The sequence below is a fragment of the Mustela erminea genome, chromosome 6 (assembly GCF_009829155.1).
Source record: "Mustela erminea isolate mMusErm1 chromosome 6, mMusErm1.Pri, whole genome shotgun sequence".
NCBI classification, from domain to species: Eukaryota; Metazoa; Chordata; class Mammalia; order Carnivora; family Mustelidae; genus Mustela; species Mustela erminea.
Genome location: NC_045619.1, coordinates 23,747,396 through 23,772,327, shown reverse-complemented (window position 1 = coordinate 23,772,327; position 24,932 = coordinate 23,747,396). Strand labels below are relative to the sequence as shown.

At 36.7% G+C, this 24,932-nt stretch overlaps 1 protein-coding gene across 5 annotated transcripts in view; it reads left to right on the top strand.

Moving 5' to 3' along the window:
• The first annotated feature begins 1,618 nt into the window (after positions 1 to 1,618).
• The window catches only part of NEDD1 (NEDD1 gamma-tubulin ring complex targeting factor), a 47,180-nt gene continuing 23,866 nt past the window's right edge, over positions 1,619 to 24,932 (top strand). For 2 of the 5 annotated variants that reach the window (XM_032346697.1, XM_032346695.1), the window contains exons 1-6: positions 1,619 to 1,703; positions 2,199 to 2,329; positions 3,961 to 4,104; positions 6,887 to 6,981; positions 11,170 to 11,286; positions 14,298 to 14,438. In XM_032346697.1, the coding sequence (XP_032202588.1) occupies positions 3,969 to 4,104; positions 6,887 to 6,981; positions 11,170 to 11,286; positions 14,298 to 14,438 (489 nt within the window). In that variant the 5' untranslated portion in view covers positions 1,619 to 1,703; positions 2,199 to 2,329; positions 3,961 to 3,968. Of the gene's footprint in view, positions 1,704 to 2,198; positions 2,330 to 2,369; positions 2,939 to 3,960; positions 4,144 to 6,886; positions 6,982 to 11,169; positions 11,287 to 14,297; positions 14,439 to 24,932 lie in introns of those variants that run through there. The other 3 variants (XM_032346699.1, XM_032346696.1, XM_032346698.1) reach the window with 3 other exon arrangements.

Here is a 24,932-nt window from a genome sequence, read left to right as displayed (position 1 = left end):
GTATGCACGTAGGCAGAAGGGTAGGAACAGGAATGACAGAACCGTCTCAAAACCATGTACATTTTGATGAGGCCGTGGCACCAGCAAGGAGGGGCAGTGGAGGTTAACTTTTGGCTCTTCATGCTGTGTTTTAGCTCTTGACTATATAGCACAGTCTTTGTAGACTTATGGTTCTGGGTTTAACTCCTGTCCATACAATTTCTAAACTGTATGACCTCAGGCAAGTTAACTTAACCTCTGTTTCTTCACATGTAAAGCGGGGGACATGTAATAGTGTAATGTTTTTAGAAGGATGACTTATACATATGGTATATATATACAAATTATGCCTATGCATGCATACATATGTTTAGTGAAGTATACATTCAATAAGTAATATGTATTTTCATATATATTTGTTATACCATACAGTATATAATATGTATTACCTGACATGCATTATTATATTTTGTTGCATATATTCTAGTCTCAATTTTTTTTCTGGCTTTAACTTTTCAGAGATTTTAGTTGTCTTTTCTTCCCTAGTAGCCCCAATTCTCCCTGCCTCTATTCCCATAGTCTATCTTTCTTTTGGCCCCCTTCCCTGCCAAAATTGGATTTAATAAACTCAAGAACTGTAAACTATACAAGGCAGTTGCTGCTTGCTATCTTTCTCCTTTTGAGGCTTCTTATCAATCTTCACAACTTGGTTAGGATTTCAGTTTCTGCTCAGAAAAAATTGCATTCAGAGTTTTCAAGTTTACTTGCAACATGGGTACAAGTAATTGGGGCTTAGGTACCTAGTTCAGGAACCCACTCCTAGTTCTTTGACACATTTGTGATGAAAGAATAATAATACTGTTTGCAGAAGAAATGCCCCATAGTTATTATAAGTATTCTCAGCAAAAATTGTCAGTAGAGCTTTAAAAAAAAAAGGACTCGGTATTGAAAACTCAGTTGGCAACTCTTTTTTCCACTCTGAGAAACTTCCCTTTCTGAATTCTCAACCAGATGGTGTTTGATGTTCCTGACCCTGTAGCATGATTAAGAAGAAAGATCCTGGGTTTTGAAGTCATATGTCTCAGACACTTACACTTTTGGTTATTTCTTAGCTTTTCTGAGCATACCTTCTGGTTTATAAATTGCATGGGGTTTTACCTGCTCTCCATGGTTTCCTCTTCAAGGAAGACTTTCTTAAACCCATATCCATGTTCATTTCCCTTTCATATATTTTTCATTCACCTGTTAGCTTTTCTTTGAAGCAACTGTCCGCTTCACTTTTAAATACGTAATTATTTATTAACGTCTGCCTCCCATACTGAACTGTAAGCTCCACGAGGCCAGGGACGACAACGTTCACCGTATCCCTGCACTCCCAGGCTAAGCCCATCACGGCGCATCGAGTCTAGCCTAGAACCTGGCACAATCAGCGAACAAATGAACAACAAAGTCACATCTGCCTGTGCCTCGAGATCGTCGCTGGGACCTGCAAGGAGCTTCCCATCCCTCCAGTTCCCGCTCTAGCGGAGGGATCGCGACCGCCGCGGGGACCCTGCCCCGCCCCTGCCCAGCCAACCCGACACCCACTCTGTGCAGCGCCTCTCCCCGTGACGCTACTTGCGGGCGGGACTTCCGGCCGCCGAAGTTTAACAGTCCGGGCGGGAGCCGGAAGCCCAGCGCCGGAGCGGGCCGCGCGGTGGCCCCCGGTGTACCGCGGCTGAGAGGTGAGGTTCCGGAGGGCCGGGGGGTTAGCTGGCCGCCGCTCGCCGCGTCTTTGCACAGTCCCGAACTCCGCCCTCCTTCCGGCCACCCCGGGGGCGCGTCGGAGATCCCCGAGTCCCGCGCCGTGGCCGGTCCGGTGCTCTCTGGACAGTTGTCGGGCAGGGGCGCGGCAGCGGGTTTGGCGCGGAAGTGCCCGGGAGCCGCGGGGCCGGGCTCGCGCACCTCCGTCTGCGACAGTCACCGGCTCAGCCTGAGAGTGGCCCGGGCAGCTGGGGTGGGTGGGTTGGTGGCGGCTCTGCCGGGGGGTGTGCTGTCCCGTCCCCCGGAAAGTTTGCCGCTTCTCCACCGGCCGCCTCCCCTTTTGTAAACCCCTCCCCTACGGCTCGAATGCATTTTATAAGGTAACCCAGTTGAGCGGTGCTCCTGCAAGTAAATTAAAGTTGAAGAACTTAGGTTGAAACTAAGTATTGTAGTGATTTTTTTTTTTTCCCCTGTAGACGCTGTCCCTAAATTCGGGGTTGGCTGTGTTTTGCCGCCTTGTGTCCTGACAACTCACTTTGATGGGACCTTCTTTGAGAGACTGAGGAATGCCTCTCCCTTAAAGGTGCTCAGTTCTCAGAAGAGTGAGGTAGGTGGGCAGAGGGTCCCTTTTCCCGCTCCACTCGAAAAGAAGGAAACAGACAGTAAGTGACTGCCAGAGTCCCTGCCACCTAACTGTGGGGCAGATCCTTTGAACTCCTGTTTTCTGAGCCCGGACTTAAGTGATCTTTCCACACTGCCCCACACAGCTCAACAGGAATGGTCTGAGATTATAGTAAAGGCATTTTTCAGTTGTTCACTGGTTTTAAGAGATTCCCCCTTTCCAGCACTTAATTGTACCCTGAGTAGGGAACCAACACATGTTACCGCACGTCAAGATACCAAATCCAAAGACAGCATGTCCACATTTCAACAGATGACTAACGGCTTTTGGTAATACTGTTTCCAAAGAATGAAGCATAATGAACCACATAAATGACTTTTCTAGTTAACAAAAGTTTTAATCTTTTTATAAGCATGTTAAAAAAATTTTTTTTGTCTTTTGAGAATCAAAGGGCCTTGTAATTTATTATACCCTTAATTTGACCTCTGAAATAAGATACACTGGACACACATGTGATGCTTTGTTGGTGACTTGGGACTCTGTCTGTGACATCACTAGTACTGTGCTGTCCTCAACACTGAACACATCAGGAAGGTATGGAGGGTATATTTCTAGGCTCCTTTCCCTTCCTTTCCTCCATGTATTTTTGAGCATTTTTTTTTCTGACTGGTCATGCCATTAGTACTTGATGCCCTTAGAGTATCTGCCTAAAGCAGCTCCCTTACCTTCTGTTTTGTAGACTGCCTTGGTTTGTTAAATCACTTGTCAGAATTATGTATTTGAATTATATACTGTGAATAAACAGTACCAGTGAAGTGTTGTAGAACAGGTGTTAGTGTAGGGACTTAGTGATATCTCCTTTGGCTGTATTTGCTAATTTTGGAGTTATTAGGAAAAAACTGGAGTCACTGGATTCTAACTCTCAGGGATGCTACAGTTTTTTGGTACATTTTTAAGAGGTTTAGGAAGTTTTCTAGCTAACAGTTATTTGTTGAGCACCTACTGTGTGCCAGGAACATATCAAGACTCATAGTAAACAAGTCAAAACCCATTTTCAGGATCTTTGTTTTGTTTTAGTCAGGAGAGGAAGACATTATTATGAAAACAAGGAAGAGTTCCAAATAGCAGAAAGTGCTGTTAGGGGGTGGAGTGAAACTGCATTAATAGGCAACTGGTATGGGGCTGCTTTAGCCATGGTGGTCAGGGAAAGCTTTTCTGAGGAGACTAGCTGAAACTAGAGTGAGGTGAAGGAGATGACCTTGGGAAATCTGGGGAAAGAGCATTCCCAGCAGAGCGGGTGGCAAGTGGAAAGATCGAGGCAAGAAAGAAGGCCTGTGAGTCTGGCGGCTATGGGGAAGAGAGGTAGGACAGTTACAATGGGGCCAGATCATGTAAGGCATGCCATGGAGGTTGGATTTCATTATAATTGCTGTGGAGAGCCGTTGAAAGGGTCAGCTGAGAGAATGTGATTTTAGAAGGATCGCTCTAGCTACTTTGTGGTGAACACACCTTCTGGAACAAAAGTGGACAGGTAGAGCCCCTTGATTTAGATTAGATCCTTCATTTTGGCCTATTCTTAAGTGTTTTTTAAATTTATTGTTTTGAACTATTTGTAGGTGCAGTCATGCAGGAAAACCTCAGATTTGCTTCATCCGGAGATGATATTAAAATATGGGATGCTGCTTCTATGACATTGGTGGATAAATTCAGCCCACACACATCACCACATGGAATCAGCTCAATGTGTTGGAGCACCAATAGTATCCTTTTTTTTTTTCTTAATAACCACTTTTTGTTAGGTAAAATAACAATATCAATGAAACTTTTGCATGTGACTAATAATAAGAAATATATTTTGCATAGCTGTGAAAGCTAGATAGATAAAGTGAAGTAGGGGTTTAATAAATACATCATAGGAATACATACATATATATGTATATAGGTATACACACACGTGTGTATATATGCGTATATATATAGAAACTGCTAGAACCAGACCATAGAATTAGTTTTGTTATCAATACTTTGTTGTTGGACCCAAATGGAATAAGGTAGGTAATGGTGGGAAAACTTCTGGATGGTTTTGGAATGAGTTTTTGCATCAACATTTGGCTATTTATGGATCTGGTCTGCAAATTAAAGACAGAACTCAAAGACAGCAAAGTTGGGGAGGAGATAAAAATTAAAATTGTCCAACATCCTTACCTTACTGATGTACTCTCTGTATTTCTCTTTCTTTCTATGATGAAAATAGCCTGATCTCTCAGAGAAATTGTCTAGATTGAATTTTCCATGCTTTTTGTATTTCTGATTTATGCACTCCCTGTCTTAGTAAGTTCCTAAGTGTGGATAAAATAAGGGAGGAGATGAATCTTAGAAATCAGAATTTCTCAACCTTGCACTATTGACATTTTGGACTAGATAATTCTTTGTTGTGGGGGTCTTGTGTACACTATAGGATGTTTGGAAATGTTCTTGGCCTTTACCCACCAGAAACTAGTAGCTCTCAGTAGAGCCACTTCTGTAAAAAAAAAATACTCTGGAAATGTTCTATAAACTTGTTATGCTAGAAATTACCATTCTTTTGTATAACTTACACATATAAGCTGTTACTTAAAAAACAAATTAAATTTTAACACGTCTGATTTTATCAGTATCAAATCATGAAATATTCTGTTTCCTGATGAATGTAAAAATACTAAAGCTTTAAAATATGACTGATTTATGAACAAAAACAGAAGTTTTCATGCCCAACCGAATTATTCTTGCAAATATGTAACAGAAATGATGAATTTTCTTACTGAATTAAATTTACCTCTTTATCATTCCTTGATTTTGTGTTAAAGTGGCAAAATAAATTACTTTGGTGCTCTATTAATCAAACTCCTGGTGAAGGGAGTATATTTTTGAAGGACTCTTCAGATAGGTAGTGTGGGAAAAATGTTTTAAAGATAGTGACAAATAAGCGAGGTTGCTTCCTTTTATTGTTAGCTTTTTATTATGTGTAAAGCTTAATTTCCCTATTACTTACTATATAAGAGAAAAGTAGCAATTCTGGATGGGATTTATTAGTTTGGGTTTATTTTTATTCCAAGAAGTTTTATTGGGAGTTGGCATTTGCTGATAAACCACTTAATGGTCTGTCGACAAAACTGATGTGACTATGAGGTTGTGTGGGATGACTTTTGGAAACTGGTCTTCTGTATAGTTTTATTGTACAAGTAAATACACAGTGGAAACTTTTGCAGATAGTCTTACTTCTAATGAGGCTTTGATCTCTTCCATAGACATTAGTTACCAAAGAACAAGGACTTCCCAGACTGAGCTACTTGGGGTCCACTTAGCATGGATTCCAAGAACGGGATTAAGAGTTAGGTACCAAGAAATGAGTTTTTGGCACTGTTAGGTAATGTTCCTCACTTTCTCACAATTCCTAAAACTACAAGAGAAATAAAAGGAGTAACTAGATTACCCTCTCATATCTTTGTTCATTCCTTTTCTGTATTCTAAGGAGAAAAAGTAGTAGTAAACATAGGATGAAGCCAAAGAAAGGGAAATGATTTGTTCTCCATGGTATAATATGTAGGTGGGAATGATTTTGTTTGAATCATGCATTATAATAAAATCACAATCAATGGTCTATTCATGAAATATACGAATGTTATAGAAACCGCCCAAAGCAAGCTAGTTAAGATTTCATTGTTAAAAAGCAAAGATTTAAACTTCTGATATTTTAATTCATTATGACTCTCAAAATTAGGCTATTATTCTTGATTATATTGTATTTAATCTTTTTAATTTAAAAATAATTTACAGTGCTGTGTGTTTACTGATTGTTCTGCTTATAAGTTCTGTAAAACAAGGTACTATAATTTTAAATTAAGTTAAATTTTAAAATAAGTAATTTTAAATTAAGTTTTTAATAAATTTAGCTTAATTTAAAATAATACTTTCCCACAGCATAAATAGTTGCTATTTAACCACAGTTATTTATATTTGCTATATTTACTGTGTTATTTATTCTTAATTTAAGAATGAAAGATTCTAATGTAAAAATTCTAGTTCTAAGACTATATCAGGCTTTATATTTTTAATGGATGAACAGGAGACTAATATGAATATTTACTTCCTAGCTTAAATTGGTACCAAGCACTGTGTTAATAAATAACTATCTTGAGCGGTGTTTATAGATGAAAAGGCTGATTGATATTTGCTGATGTTACTTTTATCATGATCTCATTCTTGAAGGATAAAATTAGACCTTCTGGCCTATTCTTTGAAAATGGAGTAGTATTTCACTTGGGTAAAATAGCTTTCAAGTAATAGAGCCAGAGAGGATAGTTCTTCCCTGCGGTAGTAGTGAAGAGAATTAGTTTTAGTAATTAGTAACCTGAGCCATTTTTGAAAGCTGATGTATGAGCTATATTCATTTGCTTGTCTTCTTAGGTTAGTTCACTTGCTTTTATCTTCCAATTCTTGCAGTAATAGCGTAGTGCTAGAGATGCTCATGAATTGTTTGATGCTCCATAACTCTTCATTTAGATAACTTTCTCGTGACAGCGTCTTCCAGTGGCGACAAAATTGTTGTTTCACATTACAAAAATAAACCTTTTCTACTTTTCGAGCTTGGTGAAGGGGTAAGTGATTAAAAAAAAAAAATTTTTAAAAACTCTTAGTTCTACTTGGGTGGTAACTGCTTCTAGTGGTGTGTGCAACTAAATTTATAAAGGTGTTTAAAAGTATTAGTCTTAACCGAAATTCAAAATAATACAGTACACTTAAAGAGGAGATAGGCACTGAAACATCTTCAGGTAAAATAATAACAGATCCTAGGGGAGCAATCAAGGACTTAGATTCTGTCAGCTGGTCACTTGCTTTCTCCATCTCCTCTGGAAGATTTCCTGGTGTTGCTGCCTTTTTAATACCGAAGTCCTAAACTCGGTCACCAGGTTGATTTGACCATTAGGGTCCTAATGATGTAGTCCTGTCCTCACTGATGTTGAGCTTAGGACCATTAGCTAAGGACCCCTGTGTGATGGTAGCTCCCGCTTTAGCTTCTGAGGTTACTGAGGGCCCTGCCTGAGTCTCCCCAAGCTCTCTTGGAACAGGGTGGTTTTGTCAACCTGAGCCTTGGTCCCTGAGCATTTAAGTGAAGTTCTCACTGCATGTTGTTTTCTCATCTTTTTGTTTTATATGTTAATCCCTTTGATTCAGGATAATGATTGTGTCCTCATTTTTAGTCACACTCCTTGAAAGCTTTTTTTTTTTTTTTAAAGTAAGGTTTAACTAAAAAGGTACAAGTAGTTGATAGCTTGTTCTTAATTTAAGGTTCAAAGTTTTCATAGCAGGCCCTAAACCATTGAATTGTCATAATTTTACACACTGGAATGGGTAAGATAGCTCAATTAGAAAGAACACAGAAGAGCAATGGAGTATGAGCTCATCTACTTTAAAAAGGACTTGTGATTTCTATCCATCCTTTCCTAAAGGTAGGTGGGATTGACACAAGTATCACATCCAGCCCTCAAATGCTAGAGTCTGGTGCAGAGAATGCCTGCTGAGGGCAGATATGGAATTTGAGACACACTGCCAGTTCAAACTCAGTTAAGTAAAATTGAGGCAGAGAGCATCCCTGGTTGATAAGAGGTAAACTGTGCTCTTCAAGAACAGGCAGAACATCTTAGTCATTTTTGGACCTTCAGGTACTATCAAAGGTGTCAACAAACAAACATTTGTTGAATTGAGTATCAATATCAAAACAGTCTCGATTTCTACTTATACTACAATATATATTGTGCTCCTTCTATACATTGTGCCTTAGAACAGTTTGGGGACTTTGCAATTGTTGTTGTTATTGAATTATGAAAATAGTAGATGATATTTAAAAATGTGACACAATTCTAAGGATTTTGTGACTATTCCACATCAGTTGCTGTAGCTAGTTCTCTTTCCTACAGTTAAGAAATCACATCAGAATACAGGTGGATGGGGGACGACTAGGTGGTTCAGTTGATTAAGTGTCTGCCCTCAGCTCAGGTCATGATCTCAGGGTCCTGGGATGCAGCACCTTGTTGAGCCCCAGGCCCAGCAGGGTGTCTGCTTCTCCCTCTCCGTCTGCCCCTCCCCTCACTTGTACTCTTTCCCAAATAAATAAAATGTTTAATGAAAAGAAAGTATACAGGTGGGTAAAGTAAGGTTATTACTTATAATTTGAATCTGCTTTAATTTAATTTGCTTAAAGGAATATTTTGCAAATATTGGTTCTTTAGCCATTGTTAGTAATTTCTTATAACATATTAGTGTGTTGATCACTTTTGCTATATAGGATCCAAGTCCTATTATTCATGTGCCATTTGATATATGAGACCATTACTGCTTGGGCAGGTGAGATTCTATCTTACTTTAACACCGTTTTTAGAGTAGAACTTTAATTTTACATTTTTTTCTTTGATTTTGTATTTTAGCTCTTTAGAGTAGGTAAGTTGATAAACAGTAAAATAATGAATATCTTAGGCTACTCTATAACCTAGATGGTTGGCCAGCTTTTATTTTTAGACTTTAAAAACTTTACCCATTGCTTGTGTTATAGGGTATGGGATTCCTATAATCACACAATTTTCATTAATTATTTAAGTTCATTGGTTACATTAATAATACATTAACATAAAAAAAAGATCTTCTAACATCAGGTTAGGCCAGTTGAAAACATAGGTTTTGTATTGAGTCCTTAATAATTTAAGGGTTTTTTTTTTTTTTTTATAATTGGAGTACTAATATATTGATCTTTGATGGATACCATTCTTATTTTCCTTAAAGGTTATTTTGATAGCTCTTAGAAAACTCCTGATTTGTGGTAATAACTAGATTCTTTTTTTTTTAATATTTTATTTATTTATTTGAGAGAGAGAGAGCACAGGTAAGAGAGAAAGGGGGAGGGGGGGAGTGGGTGGAGTTGGAGGGGCACAGGGAGAGCCAGACCCTGCTGAGCAGGGAGCCTGATGTGGTGCTCAGCCCCAGGACCCTGAGATCATGACCTGAGCCAAAGGCAGATGCTCAACTGAGCCACCCAGGTGCCCCCAGATTCTAAATCATACTAGTCTGTGTAGACCAAAGTCAGTTCCTAGAATGGTGTCTATAAGGGAATTGTAGCAACTGTACTGAAACACTGATGTAATGTGTTCCTGATATTTTTATATGTTAGTAATTTTGACTCCTAGTCCAAATTTCAGACCTGGAAGAAACCTTGGGGTAGGGAAAGGTTTCTTAGAAGAATCTAGTGCTCTCCTAGGGGATTGAGAGTATACTTAATCGTGATGAGCATGAAATGGTCACTATACTGTACATCTGGAACTAATATACCACTGTATGTTAATTATACTGGAATTAAATTTTTTAAAAAGCACCCTTTTGAGCACAGGGTGTTTTTCAGGATGTATGGACTTTATTTATTGAGCATGGTTATGGCCTTTGCACTAATGAAACTGACATTCTGGTGGAAGACAAGACAGTGAACTACTAAACAGAATACCCAGATAGTGATCAAGTTGCTACATAGAAAACTAAAATAAGATACAAAGTTAGCAAGTTACATTAGGTGGCCAAGGGAGGGCCCCAGAAAGAGTGGCTTTGAAGTTGCTGTTTTGTCGACCAGAAATCATTTAGCCAGGGTTGAAGGAATTTAGGTTTCCAGGGAGGTATAGAAGTGTTGAGGCAAATACAGGGCTGATAATGTTTAAGGAATGGAAGAAGGCCAGAGTGGCAGGAGAATTAGTGGGTGAGGAGGAGGATGGTGAGAGATTAAGTAGGTTGAAAGCCAGGTTAATGAGTTTGGAATTTATTCTAGGGCTGATTGGCATTGTTTAAATGGGAGAGTCATGATCTGATTTGCATTTTTTAAAGGTCATCCTGCTTGTGAAACCTAGAATGTAGGGGAGTCAGGTCAGAAGTGGGACAACCAGTTAGGAGGCTGCTGTTCTTGTGGTTCTGTGGGGTTCGGATTAGTGTGTTGGTAGCAGCAGTATGTTATGTTAGTGTGGGAGTTCAAAGACTTACAGTAGATGGCAGGTAAGGAGAAGTAGTATCAAGGGTAATTCTGGACTGTTACCTTGAGAAACTGAGTGGATGGTCCCTTTTCAGACGTGAGGAAGAGTGTAGAGGTAGGTTCTGAGGATCTCATGTTTGAGTCTTGGGCTCCTTTGTAGGGGGACTCTGTTGTGAGATTTTTGGGCAAGTATCTTGTCCTCTTTACGAAGTTTCCCAAGCCTCTACCTTCATCTCAGGTCATGGTCTCAGGGTCCTGGGATCGAGCCCCATATCGGGCTCTCTGCTTCTCGGGGAGCCTGCTTCTCTCTCCCTGCCTGCTTGTGATCTCTGCCTCTGTCAAATAAATAAAATCTTTAAAAAATAAAAATAAAAAAAAATAAGGTCTCTTATGTTTAGTGTTTCCTGAGCTGTGGGCTGATTCTAGATTCAAGAATCAAGATACTCTGTGAAAGTGCAAGAGTAGGTTTTACTAAGGGGCAATATAAGGGCAAGTAAGCCATGATGGGAGGCCAAGACTTGCTGGTGTTCCCTAAGCTTCCTCTGTCAGCTCTGTTCTGTGGAGGAGAACACCACTCTTGTTGAGTTCCTTTTGAAGCTTTTTGAACTCCTTTCAAGCTGTTGGATGCATGTGGAAGATGATGGGAGGTGAATCTGAGTCTTAGAGTGTTTATAGCATTTAATTCCACAAATGTTTACAGAGTGCTCGCTAAGTGTTGGATGGGACTTGAAAGTCAGCTCGGGGCTCTGTTAAAGAAAGGTAACTTTTTTTCTTTCTTTAATAGCAAAAGCAAACATGTGTCAGTTTAAATTCCACATCTATGTATTTGGTAAGTGGAGGCCTGAATCACACTGTTAACATTTGGGATTTAAAATCAAAAAGAGTTCATCGATCTCTTAAGGTAAGCAACTTACTTTAAAAAAAAAAAAATCCTTGTAGTAATGAATATCTTATGATGTTTAGAGTATTTGCCAATCTTTTAATTTTGAGCTTTTATAATAAAATAAGATGCTTCAGAATTGAAGTGAGATTTGTTAGGGAAAATAAAGATGATATTTAAGTCAAAAAAATTTTTTGGTATATTTTTACCTCCATGTATGTCACTAATGCATACTGTTGGTGTTTAAAACTTTTCCTCTGTTCTTTTCACTTAGTTCTACTCTTTTTTCAGTGAACCACTTCCTTAATTTTTTCTAAAGTATGAGTTGTCATCAGAAATCTTTTTTTAATTCTCTTTGAAAAAATGAGGGTGGTTTTGGGATGGCTGTAATCAACCTACTAATCAAAGTTGGGGGTTTGACTTCTTAGTTCTCTAATGTATATGGTTGTGGCTATTTGTGTTATTTTGTGTGTGTGTGTTTTCATCTTGGTAATGAACTATTTTATAAAATTATTATTTACAATTAGTGTTTCTTTAAATAATTAGCTCTCTGTAGTTTTAGAAAATAAAAATATTCATCACATGAAAGCTTCTGGGTTATGATGATTTTTTTGGAATTCTCCTTTTCACTATAATGTACTTCAAATATTTGGAAATTCACCTTTAAACTTAATTTTCATTTTAATATGCCTTTAAAAAACTTTTAATATGAAAAATTCTAGCCATATTAGTATACACATACATCTGACTTTGATCATCAACTCATGGCCAATATTATTTTATATGTGCCCTTATCTACTCTATAATAAGATTACTATATAAGCTCACCGTCAGATTATTTTGAAGCAAATGCTAGACACAATATCATTTTGTTAATGTCAGATGTCATTGGGTTAATTCTTACTGAGGAAATTATATGTAGAAGAATGATTTTGTTTTAAACAGAAATATAATCCTGTAATTATTGCATAAAATATTACCTTTGGAAGTTCATTATTTTAGATATTAGCTAAACTTTGGAAAGCCTTATGGAAAATTGAAGTGTTGCCAATAATAAGAATCGTTAACTCTTATTGAGTTATTTGATATGCCAGCCACTGTGCCTAACGTACGTTTATTCTTTGTGTCACAAGAATTCTGCAAAGCAGGTAGTACTATTTCTGTGAACCCGTGGAAGACACCGGCTCAAAAATATTAAAGAGCTTGTTCAGTATCAAACAGCTAGTAATGACAAAGATGAGTTACAAACTCAGATATTATCCATTGTTTAATTTTTTTAATTATAAAATTGAATTAAAGCTATTCAGAGGGATATACCTACTATGAAAGAGATTATTTTACAGAATTGAGAAGAGATTTGAAGGCTGTGGCCACTTCTGTCACATACTCTCATTTATTTTAGGAGCATCACTTACCCTAACTCTATGGCGTGGCATAATCCCACTTATTTTTCTATCCTCAGTTTTCCCAGTTACTTCAGATAGTTGTGTCTCTTCTCATTGTTTGCAACTCTTAGAGTACTTCATTTCTTTATTCATTCAGTTACCAAGTATTTGACTGAGTAATTGCGATAGTGGGAAATCTAATCTTCACCTTTGGGTCTCTTCTCTGTGGTGCTCTCCCTGGAAACAATTTCTGGCACTTGGTAGGTGCTTACTGAATATTTGCTGAATGACTTGTTTTCCACAGTTAAAATAAGGAAGATACCCGCTTCATTATAAAGTCATAGAAATTGTATTGGAACTCATGTTCATAATTTTCCAAATGGGACCTTTGTACTAAATAATCTGCTTTTTTCCTTCTCATCAGACATTTTTCCTCAGGATAGCAATTTTTTTTTTTTTTTAAGAGAGTATAATAAAGTTTAAAGATGCCTGTAGACATGCTCAAAGGACCATTTGAAAACATTGGATTTTAAGTAGAATATTATAGCTACTTTTCTTGATATTAATTAATCTAATTATTAGATATAAAAGTTAGTTTATTTATATTATTAAGATACAACAACAAACTGTTAAAAACTATACTTCTAACCCTGGTCACTTTTCTATGCTTCTGCTAGATATCTCTAATTTGATGTTGGAAAATACAGTGCTTGTGAATCCCATTTGTTTAAAACCAGTTTTGTTTCCTCAAAGTGGATTCCTCTTTGGATTTGGAGACAGCCTTGTATAGAGAGGAAAATAGGCTTTGGGCTTTGACCTGGATTTGAATCTTGGATCTGCCACTTAGTAGTTATGTGAGCTTGCACAGATTTCTTAACCTTGTAGTGAACTTGTAGTTCATGTAGTGAACTTGTCCATGAAATGAGAAAAGTGAGCTTGCCTCCCAGGATTCTTCTAAGGTTGAATAAGAATTCATAATGTTCCCAGCAAATGAAAATAACTGCTGTTGTGTCTCAGCTATGCCTTGCTTATTCTGGCTTTGGAGCTTTTGTTTTTGCTCTCTTCCATTTCGTGTGTCTGGTTTCTTTCCCCCTCCCCTGCTTATCATTTATTTTTTCTTTACTGTTGAACTAGAGCTTTATGTCTTCCCCACAGCTGCTTCTGTCAGTTCAGGTCACAGTCATGCCTCTTTCTCGTTCCTAGGACACTTTGCCTCTACTACTCATCTAGCATTCCTTCTGCCATTTTCAGGTTAATTTAAATGTCCTGTCTTTTCACTGAACCATGATTCTCTCAAGGCCAGGGATTCTCATAATAGTCAACTTGGAATAAATGTTACTTGTCAGTGGAAGGTAGACATAATGCGGTCTAGAAAATTACCTTTCCCTTTTGGCTTTTGTTTCAAAGTGCCTGCTCATTATAACAGTTACGAAAACTAAATCTCTGTTCCCCGAGAAGACTTGGTGTTGATCAAATAGTTTCCTACTCATTTGAGTAATTTTTTTTAGGTTATTTGAGGAAGATGTTAAAGTAGATATTAAATTTACAAATACATGATATTTACAAAAAGTGTAACTTAGAAAAACATGAAAATGTGCAGTGCGAAGGTTATGTGGCAGTGTACTTACTTTCATTTCTTTCTTTTAGGATCATAAAGATGAAGTAACTTGTGTCACATATAATTGGAATGATTGCTACATTGCTTCTGGATCTCTCAGTGGTGAAATTATTTTGCACAGTGTAACCACTAATTTATCTGGTACTCCTTTTGGCCATGGCAGTAACCAGGTACAGTTTATATTTATTCAAATCAAAGTTGATGAGGTAGATTTTGAATTATCTTACATAAGGTAGTGATTTTAAGTTTTCAAAATTAAGTATTTTAAATTTGCATTTAGCTTGCCTAAAACATTTAGAGCTAGCTGTTTTTTAATGGTATTATTTAAAAATGTTCAAATAACAAGGTAATTCATACTAGATTATGTTGCCTACATGAGTTCAGTTATGCCATTGAATATGCTCCTAGAATATAACTGTATTTGACAAAATATAAATAGCTTTTGGGTAGGTTAAATCTGAAATATAGATATTAATCTTTATAACATCACAGTTATCATATGTGATTATGTCAGCTATAAGACAGATACTTCTGTTCATAAATGCTTTTTGGTGGATGTATGGTTGAGTGTATTTAGGCACATGGTTAATTGAGCTTTGATTTTTGTGTAAATATGTGATAGCGAAAGTCCCAAAGCTTATTTATGGACTTTCGGGTTAATACAGGAGTAGTGAGGGAAACTTTATGAAGGAAAATTAGTCAAGTAATTTTCTTTCCTTAGGTAATATTCATCTGTAAAATTTGTAAAAGAATTCAGTTAATTGAAATCTAAGAAATCTAAGTCTTGGCTAGCTTTCTGTGATATTCTCCATGGAGATTTCCAATGAGGTGCAATGTCTTTTAATTCTTACTTTTTATTATAATCGTTTTGGCCTTAACTATTATTGGATAAAATACGGGAGCTCTTCACTTTTGAAAAGCAGTTTTTGAAGTCATGATTTGAGTAGTATATATTTAGTGTTTGAGGAAATTTTAATGGATATTAAAAACAGAAAAAAGTCTTTTCAAGTTTCTTATGTATTAGATAAACATAAAAATGATATTATAGATGACTGATATGAAACAATGTTACAGTGATTCAGAGCAGTTAGAGAGAACTACTTGGGAGTACAATAGGGAAGAGTGAAGGAGGGAGGATTTCATCTGGGTCTAATACTTAAAAAATTTCTATTTTGTTTTACTACAGTATAAATTGGCTTCTTTGCTAATTACTTGATCCTAATTAATATTAGGTTTAGCTCTTTACATTCCCACTTTATAGGTGGAACCATGTCTTGTTTCTTGGTCCTCAACCATTATCCAGCTTTGTACTTTATATGCAAAAGATACTTAATAAATATGTGAGTGGATTCAGAGATAACAGAGATCTTAATAGGCTAATACAGAACTTTGGGAGATGGATATTTTGTATGTAGGAAATCTGAAGAACTAAGGAAGGCACATAGGTTTCTATATAGAGCCAATGTTGCTACAAAAGTTGGGTATTCATCCTTTCTGATGGAGGCATAATACTCCATAGTGTATATGGACCACATTCATCCGTTGAAGGGCATCTTGGTTCTTTCTATAGTTTGGCGACCGTGGCCATTGCTGCTATAAACATTGGGGTACAGATGGCCCTTCTTTTCACGACATCTGTATCTTTGGGGTAAATACCCAGGAGTGCAATTGCAGGGTCATAGGGAAGTTCTATTTTTAATTTCTTGAGGAATCTCCACACTGTTCTCCAAAGAGGCTGCACCAACCTGCATTCCCACCAAGAGTGTAAGAGGGTTCCCCTTTCTCCACATCCCCTCCAACACATGTTGTTTCCTGTCTTGTTAATTTTGGCCATTCTAACTGGTGTACGGTGATATCTCAATGTGGTTTTAATTTGAATCTCCCTGAGGGCTAGTGATGATGAACATTTTTTCATGTGTCTGATAGCCATTTGTATGTCTTGATTGGAGAAGTGTCTGTTCAAATCTTCTGCCCATTTTTTGATATGATTGCCTGTTTTGTGTGTGTTGAGTTTGAGGAGTTCATTATAGATCCTGGATATCAACCTTTTGTCTGTACTGTCATTTGCAAATATCTTCTCCCATTCTGTGGGTTGCCTCTTTGTTTTGTAGACTGTTTCTTTTGCTGTGCAGAAGCTTTTGATTTTGATGAAGTCCCAAAAGTTAATTTTTGCTTTTGTTTCCTTTGCCTTTGGAGACATATCTTGAAAGAAGTTGCTGTGGCTGATATAGAAGAGATTACTGCCTATGTTCTCCTCTAGGATTCTGATGGACTCCTGTCTCACGTTGAGGTCTTTTATCCATTTTGAGTTTATCTTTGTGTATGGTGTAAGAGAATGGTCGAGTTTCATTCTTCTCCATATAGCTGTCCAGTTTTCCCAGCACCATTTATTGAAGAGACTTTGTCTTTTTTCCACTGTATATTTTTTCCTGTTTTGTCGAAGATTAATTGACCATAGAGTTGAGGGTCCATATCTGGGCTCTCTACTCTGTTCCACTGGTCTATGTGTCTGTTTTTATGCCAGTACCATGCTATCTTGGTGACCACAGCTTTGTAATAAAACTTGAAATCAGGTAACGTGATGCCCCCTGTTTTATTTTTGTTTTTCAGCATTTCGTTAGCGATTTGGGGTCTCTTCTGATTCCATACAAATTTCTGGATTATTTGCTCCAGCTCTTTGAAGAATACTGGTGTAATTTGATTGGAATGGCATTAAAAGTATAGATTGCTCTAGGCAGTATAGACATTTTAACAATGTTTATTCTTCTGATCCAAGATCATGGAATGGTCTTCCATCTTTTTGTGTCTTCTTCAATTTCCTTCATGAGTGTTCTGTAGTTCTTCAAGTACAGATCCTTTACCTCCTTGGTTAGGTTTATTCCCAGGTATGTTTACAGTTCTTGGTGCTATAGTAAATGGAATTGATTCTCTAATTTCCCTTTCTGTATTTTCATTGTTAGTGTATAAGAAAGACACTGATTTCTGCACATTGACTTTGTATCCTGCCATGTTGCTGAATTGCTGTATGAGTTCAAGTAGTTTGGGGTGGAGTCTTTGGGTTTTCCATATAAAGAATCATGTCATCTACGAAGAGAGAGAGTTTGACTTCTTCATTGCCAATTTGGATACCTTTTATTTCTCTTTGTTGTCTGATTGCTGTTGCTAGGACTTCTAATACTATGTTGAACAAGAGTGGTGAAAGTGGGCATCCTTGTCTTGTTCCTGATCTCAACGGGAAGGCTGCAAGCTTTTTCCCATTGAGGATGATATTTGCTGTGGGTCTTTCATAGATAGATTTGATGAAGTTCAGGAATGTTCCCTCTATCCCTATACTTTGAAGCGTTTTAATCAGGAACGGATGCTGGATTTTGTCAAATGCTTTTTCTGCATCAATTGAGAGGACCATGTGGTTCTTCTCTCTTCTCATATTAATTTGTTCTTTCGCATTGATTGATTTGCGAATGTTGAACCATCCTTGTAGCCCAGGGATGAATCCCACCTGGTCATGGTGGATAATCTTTTTAATGTGCTGTTGGATCCTGTTTGCTAGGATCTTGTTGAGAATCTTAGCATCCATATTCATCAGTGATATTGATCTGGAATTCTCCTTTTTGGTAGGGTCTTTGCCTGGTTTGGGGATCAGGGTAATGTTGGCTTCATAGAAAGAGTCTGAAAGTTTTCCTTCTGCTTCAATTTTTTGAAACAGCTTCAGGAGAATAGGTGTTATTTCTTCTTTGAAAGTTTGGTAGAATTCCCCAGGGAATCCATCAGGTCCTGGGCTCTTGTTTTTTGGGAGGTTTTTGATCACTGCTTCAATCTTGTTACTAGATATCGGTCTATTCAGGTTGTCGATTTCTTCCTGGTTCAATTTTGGGAGCTTTCTAAAGTGCTTGTGACATTTTACACTTCTGCCAGCAATGTTGGTGAGATTCAGTTGCTCCACATTTTTTCTAATACCAACTATTGTTTATATCATTAGTTATAACAATTTTGATGGTTGTGTTGGTATCTCATTGTGGTTTTAATGCGCATTTCTGCATGTTGGATGTGTTGGGTGTATTTTCATTTGCTTTCTTTTGTGAAGTGACTGTTCGTTTGTTCTTCCTTGTGTTTTGTTACATGTGGTTTTTTCTGATAGATTTATAGTTTTATATTCCAGATGGAGTAATCTTTTGGATATGCATGCTGCACATATCTTCTTTTAGTCTAGAGCTGGCCTTTTAACTCTAATGCCTCTTTAAAAAATGAACAGAAGTTCTTAAACTTAATGAAAGCTAGTCTAGTATATCACTTTCACTTACAGATGCTGCTTTTTGTGTTCTCTTAAAAGAATGTTGCTTGCCCCAAGGTCTTAAAAATGGTGTCCTTTGTTTTCTTTTAGATAAAGCTTTATTGTTCTCTCTCTCTTTTTTTTTTTTTTTGTTTTACTTTTAGATGAAGCTTTATTGTTTTACCTTTCCCATTTATGTCTATTATCATCCATTTAAAATAATTTTTGTGTATGGGGGGAGATGTAGGAGTCACCTTTCCATACAGGTGTATATTTATGTCAGCATTATTCATTGCAAAGAGCATCCTGTTGCCACTGGGGTGACTGTAGGTAGTGAGAGGGTTTGGAGAGCATTCTGGGCAGAGGTTATCACCTTTGTAGAATCCTTACTACCATTTCCTATATTTCAAGCACTGTGATTACTGCTTTATATTACATTTTCTCATTTAATGCTTGCTACTCACTTGTGAGATGTATGTTACAAACTTTTTTTCATTTTTTATTTTCTCATTTTTCATTTTACAAGTAAGGACTTTTAGATTACAGGACTTTTAACTGACTTTTGAAGTTCTGTTCTTTAAGAGTGGTAGCTCTGTTTTCTTTGGGATCTCTTTCTAGCTCAGAAGCAGCTGAATGTATAAAGATTTGAGAATCCAAAGCTTCTGGAGACTTTGCGGTAGTCTCTTGTCACTTTAAAGATATTTTAAAATTCTAGGTGATCCATAGGTCATTGTATTGTTGGTTTTCAAAGGATTTTCATTGATTATTTGCATAGCAAAACTGAATTTACATTATCTTCTAGTTGAGGAAAACAGTAATGCTGTAGGCTTATCTCTTATGTTAGGTCACCTGATATTTTCGTGTGTCTTCTGCCTCCTGCTACCACAAGTCAGCATCTCCATAGAATCTTCAGTACAGTTCTGTATTGCAGGTACACATTTATTTGGAGAGCTAGCTGTGTGAACCTGGACAAGTTATTTAACTCTCAGGCCTCCTTTTCTTTATCTGTTGAGTGAGAATGAGAATATACTTTCAGTAGAATTTTGTATTTTGTTTGTTTTGAGGGCTAAATGAGATGCTGAGTGTGTTTAGCATCGTTCCTAACATTTGGTAGGGGATCAACGAACGTCAGTGAGCTTTTAATGAATAATCATATTAAATAATTAAATTAACTTTTATGATTTACTTTTCCAAACTGGTTTGAGTATCTTTAGGTTTAAATGTATTCCTTCCAAACCCCTGCTAATTTGCATGTTGTAACTTGACCTCAGTAATCATGTTTTATGTATTTGACTTAGAAAAAGGAAAGCATTAAAGAAAGTGAGGAAATTGAACTGGAGTATTTTAATTTTTACCCCTTCCCATGAACAAATGTTTGTATGTGTTATGTGTATTGTATTATATTATTTCATTTCCCCCTGTACTTTTAACACAGAGTGCCGGGACTAGGAAATAGCATTTGGTCACTGTGTAACTATGCAGTTTCAGATTTTTTAGTGAAGAAAGTCAGGTTTTCATGATTCTGCATACTTATCTTTCCCTTTTACAAGCTTTGTAACTGAAATCTTTGGAGTGTTTTTTTTTTTCCCTACAAATGATTTTGATATGTGTATTTTACCTGTTGGTGACTAGACGCATAGATGCACAATCTTCTGAGCCACCCAGGCGCCCTCATGAACATAATTTTTTAATGGCTCCATAATATCCCATTGTCCAAATGCCACAGTTTAAACATTCCTGTATTTTAGGTACTTTCCAAAGTTTTATAATCACAATGAGCGTGAGCATGAGCAATGAACAATGAGCACCTATATTAATATTGTTTCAATAGTATGTATTTTCTGCTTTTTGACTTTTTCTCTGACATCAATTCTCTTTTGGTGTAATTCAGTAGCAGGCTCACATTTTTTTCCCCTTGAGCTTCAGTGTGTTACTGCTATCATTTTTGGTCTCAAACGTTATTAATAATTTAAGTACTTTTTTCCTTAGAGGTCACTTGTTTCTTTTTTCTTAGATGTCCAAAGGAGACCAATAGATAGATAGATATTTGTTTAAAGTCCAGTAATTTTGTTACTTGATGTTGGTCACTCTGATGTTGGTCACTCTGTCTTCTATTCATAGAGACATGGTGTACTCATTTACTGTGTAGTTTCAGATCTTTTCTTTCAGGGAAGTTTTCTTGAATTACTGCTTTTAGTATTTGTTATTTTCTGTATTTTTTTTTCTTTATTAGATCGTCTAATCTTCACTGATTTATTACTTTCCAATCATTTTAACTTTTTCCTTATTTTTAATTTTCAAAAATTCCTTCCTTTTTTCCTATCTCTAAGGTGTTATCTGTTGTGTTTATTCATTCTTATATTCCTTTTAAATTAGCCTTTATTTTTGAAGAGACTTTTGAAATTTCTAATTCTTTGCTAAGTTCTAACACCTCATTTCTAGGTTTTCTAATTCTGATTTACATTGTTTTTTAATGTCTTGTATCATTTTATTTTCTTGCTGGTCATCTCCTGAAAGTGCCTTTCTTCTTGTTCTCATAATAACTTCATGTGGGCTTTATCTGTGGAGTTAGTCACCCTGAACTTCTACACAGAGATGGGGTTTAGGGTATCTTTTTTAGCTTTATAAGCTCCCTCCTGTTTTTGGTTAGTTTTGTTTGTTTTAATGATGATGTGTTTTCTGAGATTGCCTAGCTTTATTGCACTGACTGACTTGTATGTCTCCTTTAGCTCTTTTGACTCCATCCTGTTCAGGTTTACGTCCACTCCTATTATGACACTCCTAATAGTGTCTCCTTAGTGTGGTGCCCTGACCTAGGAGGAAGGCATCTCAGCTGATCAGTTTAGGGAGTTCATTGCAAATAAACTTCTCTAGCTCGTCATACTTTTCTGTAGACCTTTGGATAGTCCCAGCAGTCCAGCAGATATTCCTGGTTTCAGCTGAGCTTGTCAAATTGGCCACTATGCTTTTTTTTTTTTTTAAATACCTATTGGCTATTTGGGGCTTTCCTATTCTCAGAGATGTCTCATATTTCCCGTTATTGCCTTCTGCCTCCTTTTGCATAGATACTAATACTAGGAAGGGTTTGTGGCTGCTAATTGTTTGACCTGTTAGGATGTATTTTGGGGCTTGTGGGGATCCCTGATTGTTTAGTTTTGTTGTAAATGTTCATGGGATTTTACTTTTGCTGTCTGTCTGTAAAACACACACACACACACACACACATACACACACCCTCAGTTATTTAAACTCACTGCACCAGGGATCCCCAAGGACAGGCTTAATGATTCATTAGGCGTTCTCACAGAACTCAACATATAATCATACATATGTCCATGATTTGTTACAAAGAAAGGGTGCAAAGTAGGATCAGTACAGAGAAGAGGTGCATGGGGTGAAGTCCTGAGGAAACAAGGTGTAAGCTTCAAAGCAACTTCTTTCAGTGGAGAGTATGTATTTAATTTCCCCAGCATCAAATTGTGACATGTATGTAGTGCTATCCACCAGGGAAGCTCATTAGACGTTCATTGCCCAGAGTTTTTAATGGAGGCTAGTTACCTAGGCACCCTCTATGTAGCATATATTGAAATTTCTAACTTCCAGAAGGAAAGCAGCTGTTCAGCCATGGTCCAGTCATAAACCATATCTTACATGCTAATAGTTTCGGTACAGTGAGCCACTTTTATCAGTCAGTGAGTCGCTCTTATCAGTTAGGGTAGTGGAAAACCTTCCCAAATCCCAGACACCAGCCAAGGGTCAGCCTTGAGATATAGGACTTTCTAAGGATAGGCAGTTCAGGCCTACTTGTTAAGTCTTTTCTGCATGTTCGTGCACGCGTGTGTGCACACACACATATACATGGGGGAATTCAGAGAGATTCAGAAGCCTGCCGCTTCTCAGTCTTTGAGTTGAAAGGGTTTTAAGCAAAACAAATATGTTCAGATTTCTAGTTTTGAAGAGGTTATTGCCGCAGCAGTGTGAGGGATGGATAGTAAGCCACTGAGAATGAAGTGGGCAGTACCTCCAGTGATAGTTGATTAGTGCTTGAGACAAGACACTGGGACTTAAGAAGAGGGAGGGGATGGAGTTGAAGGAATACTGTGTATTTTTATATGTTTGTATGTGTTTATATATATATATATATGTATAGTATCTGTTGTATACATATATTTGTATGTATAGTGTCTAGTATATATGTATATCTACATATATATGTATTTAAGTACACACATTGCAGATTATAAAGCTATAATATATATTAGAGATTATAAAGCTGTAATAATATATGAATATATATTCTTATCTCTGTGATGGTAAGGCTTTTCTAAGTATAAGAACAAAGTTATAAGTTAGGGGGACGTATTTGATAAACTTACATGCATAAAAACTTAAAAGCTGAAAAAAAGGCACTATTTTTAAAAAATTAACAAAATTGAAAGAAAAATGGGAAAATATTTATACTTATGAGAGCTTTAATGTCCTTATTATAGTAAGATCAGTTGCAAATTGGGATTTTAAAAAATCTTAATAGCCCAATAGAAAATAAGCAAAGTAGATTAATGTGCAATTCACAAAAGAAGGAAGACAGATGGTCACTTAGCATTTTTCAACCAAGAACCTTTAAAGCATGGACAATAGTGAAATACAAATTCTTTCATAAATTAGCAGTTTTTAAAAGTGATAGCAGTTAGAGTCTTGGAAATTGGAAATAACCTAAAGGTACAACATTGGATTATTTAGATAAATTGATATATATCCATGTATTATCCAGCTGTTAAAATCATGTAGTAGAAAATATTAATGACATTGTGGACTTTATAATAATAAAGTATGATCCCAGGTTTTCTGTTTATACTTAATACACACAAACATACATTCACACAGAAAAACATTTAAACAGTAAAACTAAGACTTATTTACAACAAAACTTATGTTAACCAATTTTTTTGTAGGTGGTAGGATTATGGATGTTTTTTTCCTCTTCTTGTGTGTGTGTGTGTGTGTGTGTGTGTGTGTAAGATTTTATTTATTTATTTGAGAGAGAAAGAGACAGTGATGGAGATAACAAGAGAGAGCAAGAGTGGAAAGGAGAGGAAGAAGCAGGCTCCCTGATAAACAGGGAGCCCTCTGTGGGCCTGAATCCCAGGACTCTGGAATCATGTCCTAAGTGGAAGGCAGACACTTAACGGACTAAGCTACCTAGATACCCCATGTTTTGTTTTGTTTTGTTTGCAAACATTTATGAAAACTGTGGGGCCAACAAACTATGACCCAATTGCTGGCCATTACTTTTGTAAATAAAGTTTTATTGGAACACAGCCATGCTCATTTATACTGCGTTCGTAGTACAACACCATAAAATATTTACTGCCTGGCCCTGCAAGAAAAAGTTTGCCAACCCTTGATCTGTAGTGAGGGATGCACTTTTCATACTTAGAAACATATATATCTCCACAAGCATATGCACTCTTACATAATAGTATTGTACGAAAAAATGGCATTGCTGCTTACAGGGTTGTTTTTTCATAAGGTTCTTCGCAATATATATATATATATATATTTTTTTTTTTTTCTTAGAAATGGTTTGAGTCTGGAACCAGGTAGGGGCTGGTAATACTAACATGTATTAGTACTTATTTTAAATATAATTTAGTAGACTAATACTTCATTTACCCAGGTCATTGAGTACTCTTTTAATGATACTCTAAAGACTTGATAATTTAATAGCTGTAGAAAGGTCAGAAAGTATCCGAGGGATGGAGGGGAGACATTTAAAGAAATTAATTTGGCTGATTAAGGGTCTTTTACAAAAATATATGTAGAAGATGTTCAAATGGATATATAAACAATGAAGAATGAGCCACAAGCCTGTGAGGGTAGTGGCAACTTCTGCTGTTCACATGGCTCTGTGCAGAGAGTCTGTTTAATCCTTAGAACAACTTTGACTGGGAAATAAGAGCATTTTTTGTTTTGTAGATGAGAACACTGAGACTTGGAGAGTTTAAGTAATTTACCCAAGACCCTACAGAGTTTGGCTGAGACCCTGCTTGAACCCAGGTTATCTGAGAGGAAGATTTATGGTTATTGTTAGCCTTTTTTCTTTTCTTAAAGGTTGTCATATAGGGACACAGAATATGAAGCAATATGTAGAATTTAGGTTTTGACTTAATCAAGAAATGCATTTTTAATTATTTATAAAGTCTCATTATATGAAGTAGTAAGCTCCTTATTCCTTGCTGTATTCAAGTAGATTCTGGATGACCACCTTCCAGTAGGAATCCTGTGGCTAAGAGATTGAATTCTGTGTACTTAGTGGATCTATGAGATCTATGTTTTATGGTGTTAGGTTTTTTGGTTTTTTTTTAAGGTTCTGCTTGTGTATTTAATCTAAATT